Source organism: Phoxinus phoxinus (genome assembly GCF_949152265.1).
Source record: "Phoxinus phoxinus genome assembly, chromosome: 2".
Classification (NCBI taxonomy): domain Eukaryota; kingdom Metazoa; phylum Chordata; class Actinopteri; order Cypriniformes; family Leuciscidae; genus Phoxinus; species Phoxinus phoxinus.
In genome coordinates this window covers 52,715,834-52,720,833 of record NC_136877.1, presented here as the reverse complement: position 1 = coordinate 52,720,833, position 5,000 = coordinate 52,715,834, and the positions used below count along the sequence as shown (strand labels likewise).

The 5,000-nt window shown below is 42.0% G+C and overlaps 1 protein-coding gene across 3 annotated transcripts in view; it reads left to right on the top strand.

Moving 5' to 3' along the window:
- Nucleotides 1–4,503, top strand: part of slc12a6 (solute carrier family 12 member 6) — a 48,196-nt gene extending 43,693 nt beyond the window's left edge. For all 3 annotated transcript variants that reach the window (XM_079602223.1, XM_079602222.1, XM_079602221.1), the window contains one exon: nucleotides 3,349–4,503. In XM_079602223.1, coding sequence (XP_079458349.1) covers nucleotides 3,349–3,440 — 92 coding nt within the window. In that variant the 3' untranslated portion in view covers nucleotides 3,441–4,503. The remainder of the gene's footprint in view (nucleotides 1–3,348) is intronic.
- Nucleotides 4,504–5,000: the final 497 nt, after the last annotated feature.

Sequence of the window (5,000 nt, the reverse complement as noted above, 5' to 3'; positions counted from 1 at the left end):
TTACATTAGTGTTACACACACACACACCTGTGACGTGTTACATTAGTGTTACACACACACACACACACCTGTGACGCGTTACATTAGTGTTACACACACACACACACACACCTGTGACGCGTTACATTAGTGTTACACACACACACACACACCTGTGACGCGTTACATTAGTGTTACACACACACACCTGTGACGCGTTACATTAGTGTTACACACACACACCTGTGACGCGTTACATTAGTGTTACACACACACACACCTGTGACGTGTTACATTAGTGTTACACACACACACACACACCTGTGACGCGTTACATTAGTGTTACACACACACACACACACACCTGTGACGCGTTACATTAGTGTTACACACACACACACACACACACCTGTGACGCGTTACATTAGTGTTACACACACACACCTGTGACGCGTTACATTAGTGTTACACACACACACACACACACCTGTGACGCGTTACATTAGTGTTACACACACACACCTGTGACGCGTTACATTAGTGTTACACATAGGCATGTGCCGGTATCACTTTTTCATGCTGCGATTAATTGAGAGAGCATTTATCACGGTATACGGTATTATCACGATATTGTAATTTTACAAGAGAAACAGGTTAAAAAAAGAAACAAACTTCAGTTTTGTCCTTTTAGTAACTTTAATAACTTTTTAATGAACTAAAACTACCTCAAACATTTAAAAACAAATAAATATAAGTAAAACAATATAAAATATATAAGTAAACTGAACAATTATATCAAAATGAATAATGTGCAAACTGCAAAAGAACAACAATTGCAAAAACAGAACGATACACAACTATAAAGTTGTGTTGGGCTACCTGGCATATTTTACTCCTCAAGATTAAAGTGCAAAAATGTGAGCATGTTCACTTTTTCTGGCTTGAGCTTTGAACGCTGATAAATTGTCGGCAGCGTTCCTCCTTCGGCCATTCTTCTTCTTCATGTGAGAATTTGAATGCGGCGTCAGTGGCCGTGGCGCGCACTGCGTGCAGTGTGATTCTTCATGTGACGTGAACACTGTTTACATCCGGGTGCGCTCACGTGTTCTGCGCAGCATATACGCAGTGTTTGTTCAAGCGGTTGATGGAAAATAAGCTATAATGCATGTTCTAAAAATAAAAATTCGGATCTATTATTTTTTACGGTATTTTGAAGTGCCCACGATAACAATATCGTGTATATTCATTATCGTGATTTATCGAATTACCGAAAATCGGCACATGTCTAGTTACACACACACACACCTGTGACGTGTTACATTAGTGTTACACACACACACACCTGTGACGTGTTACATTAGTGTTACACACACACACACCTGTGACGTGTTACATTAGTGTTACACACACACACACACACCTGTGACGCGTTACATTAGTGTTACACACAAACACACACACCTGTGACGCGTTACATTAGTGTTACACAAACACACACACACACCTGTGACGCGTTACATTAGTGTTACACACAAACACACACACACACACCTGTGTCGCGTTACATTAGTGTTACACAAACACACACCTGTGACGCGTTACATTAGTGTTACACACACACACCTGTGACGTGTTACATTAGTGTTACACACACACACACACACCTGTGACGCGTTACATTAGTGTTACACACACACACACACACACACCTGTGACGCGTTACATTAGTGTTACACACACACACACCTGTGACGCGTTACATTAGTGTTACACACACACACACCTGTGACGCGTTACATTAGTGTTACACACACACACACACACACACACCTGTGACGCGTTACATTAGTGTTACACACACACACACACACACCTGTGACGCGTTACATTAGTGTTACACACACACACACCTGTGACGCGTTACATTAGTGTTACACACACACACACCTGTGACGCGTTACATTAGTGTTACACACACACACACCTGTGACGTGTTACATTAGTGTTACACACACACACACACACACACCTGTGACGCGTTACATTAGTGTTACACACAAACACACACACCTGTGACGCGTTACATTAGTGTTACACAAACACACACACACACCTGTGACGCGTTACATTAGTGTTACACACAAACACACACACACACACCTGTGACGTGTTACATTAGTGTTACACACACACACACACACCTGTGACGCGTTACATTAGTGTTACACACACACACACACACACCTGTGACGCGTTACATTAGTGTTACACACACACACACACCTGTGACGCGTTACATTAGTGTTACACACACACACACACACACCTGTGACGCGTTACATTAGTGTTACACACACACACCTGTGATGCGTTACATTAGTGTTACACACACACACCTGTGACGCGTTACATTAGTGTTACACACACACACACCTGTGACGTGTTACATTAGTGTTACACACACACACACACACCTGTGACGCGTTACATTAGTGTTACACACAAACACACACACCTGTGACGCGTTACATTAGTGTTACACAAACACACACACACACCTGTGACGCGTTACATTAGTGTTACACACAAACACACACACACACACCTGTGTCGCGTTACATTAGTGTTACACAAACACACACCTGTGACGCGTTACATTAGTGTTACACACACACACACACACACACACCTGTGACGTGTTACATTAGTGTTACACACACACACACACACCTGTGACGCGTTACATTAGTGTTACACACACACACACCTGTGACGCGTTACATTAGTGTTACACACACACACACACACACACCTGTGACGCGTTACATTAGTGTTACACACACACACACCTGTGACGCGTTACATTAGTGTTACACACACACACACCTGTGACGCGTTACATTAGTGTTACACACACACACACACACACACCTGTGACGCGTTACATTAGTGTTACACACACACACACCTGTGACGCGTTACATTAGTGTTACACACACACACACACCTGTGACGCGTTACATTAGTGTTACACACACACACACACACACCTGTGACGCGTTACATTAGTGTTACACACACACACACCTGTGACGCGTTACATTAGTGTTACACACACACACACCTGTGACGCGTTACATTAGTGTTACACACACACACACCTGTGACGCGTTACATTAGTGTTACACACACACACCTGTGACGCGTTACATTAGTGTTACACACACACACCTGTGACGCGTTACATTAGTGTTACACACACACACACCTGTGACGCGTTACATTAGTGTTACACACACACACACCTGTGACGCGTTACATTAGTGTTACACACACACTAATCAAACGCTCCTTGACCGTTTCCCGCAGACATGGAGTTCCTGGAGGTGCTGACCGAGGGACTTGAGCGGGTGCTGCTCGTGCGCGGAGGAGGAAGTGAGGTCATCACCATCTACTCCTGAGAGCCAATCACACTCCAGCGAGAGGATGCGTGCGTTTCACTCTGCTTGACTCGAGCGTGCTACGATTATCATTGACCAGCCGCGTCTCTCGCCTGCGCTGTAGTAATAATAATAATAATAATAATAATTTGATTTTAGTTTTTGCGCCGCCACAACCGTATGACGACATGCAGCAATATCTGTGCACACATATGATGTCATCGCACCAGGAGCATGTGACGGACCAATCGCGCGACTGACTCAGGGCCGAAGCGTTTGATACTGGACCTAGTGTGTGTGTGTGTGTGTGTGTGTGTGTGTGAGAGAGTGTGAGAGCAGGAGTTCAAAAGGAATCTGAACATTAAGCTAATGTCGTCTCAGCGATGTGCGACACACAGAAAGATCTCGTTTTCGCGCGGCTAAAGTCCCAGAAATGCAGCGTAGCGTGATGCGTACGATATCAGAGATGATGGACTCATTCATAATGTATATTTGGAGTCTGAATGACTCATTTTGTTGTTTGGAGGCGTTCACGCAGAAGATGAACCGCGATTGGCTGTAGTGACGAGAGCGCGAGTGAATGTCCACAAAATGGAGATTTTGGCTGATTGACACTTTAAGTGACGCCAACCCTGACACAATAATAAATACATTTTGACATTAGTGATATATTTCTCTCGTGGCCACGACTTCCTGTTGAGGGAACGACTTCTATTTCTCACGAGTGAAATGTTAGATTTATTGATCATAAACATTGGTTATGTCAGGTTTGGCGCTCCACAGTGGTCATGTGATCCTGCTCGTCTCGCGTCTGTCCTGCATGGAGACCACCGTAGCAACACGCGCGCTCGTGTCCTGTGGAGGTGTGTAACCCGCTGTAAACCCCCGACGAGTGTGTTTCTGTGTTCGTGGAGGTTCATGCATCCTTATTTTTTAACTTTTTATCATAAGTTGCTTATCATATGTGTATATGTGCTGGGGTTGTGAATTTCTTTGTCATTTTTTCAGTATCAGGTGTTATCTGCTGCTATTTTTATCACGTTAAATAATAAAACAACAGTTATACATCTCTTTTAAAAGTGCAAACTTTGTGTTTTTCTTCTTTCTGTCGCCTGGGAATCTCTTATTAAATTCATATGCAAAAATCAGGTGTAAAATATATAATAATTTGAGTTTAAATATCCCTCATTGTTTATTAACGGGTCAGTTTTACGGAGAGCAAATGTACAAATAAATGTGAGATTTTTTTAATGGCTAGTAACAATTAAATAATTAAAGTGTATGGAGCACTTCGCTAATAGTAAACGTTTTACTATATTTTAGTCCGATAATACTTTTTTATTTAATATTTTGTATTTTCAGGGGTTGTTTATGGTACTAAATTATAATTATGCAGTAATATTTTACATTTATTGTTATAAAGAATGCTCTACGTATTTTATTTACGTTTTATTAACATATTTACGTTACATTTACCTCAGCAAAGCCATCTAATTACCATATGTACCGCGTTACTAGAAAAATTAGCTTAGTATCCAATAAAATAAATGTTAATATTTATCAACTATAATAAAATGTGTA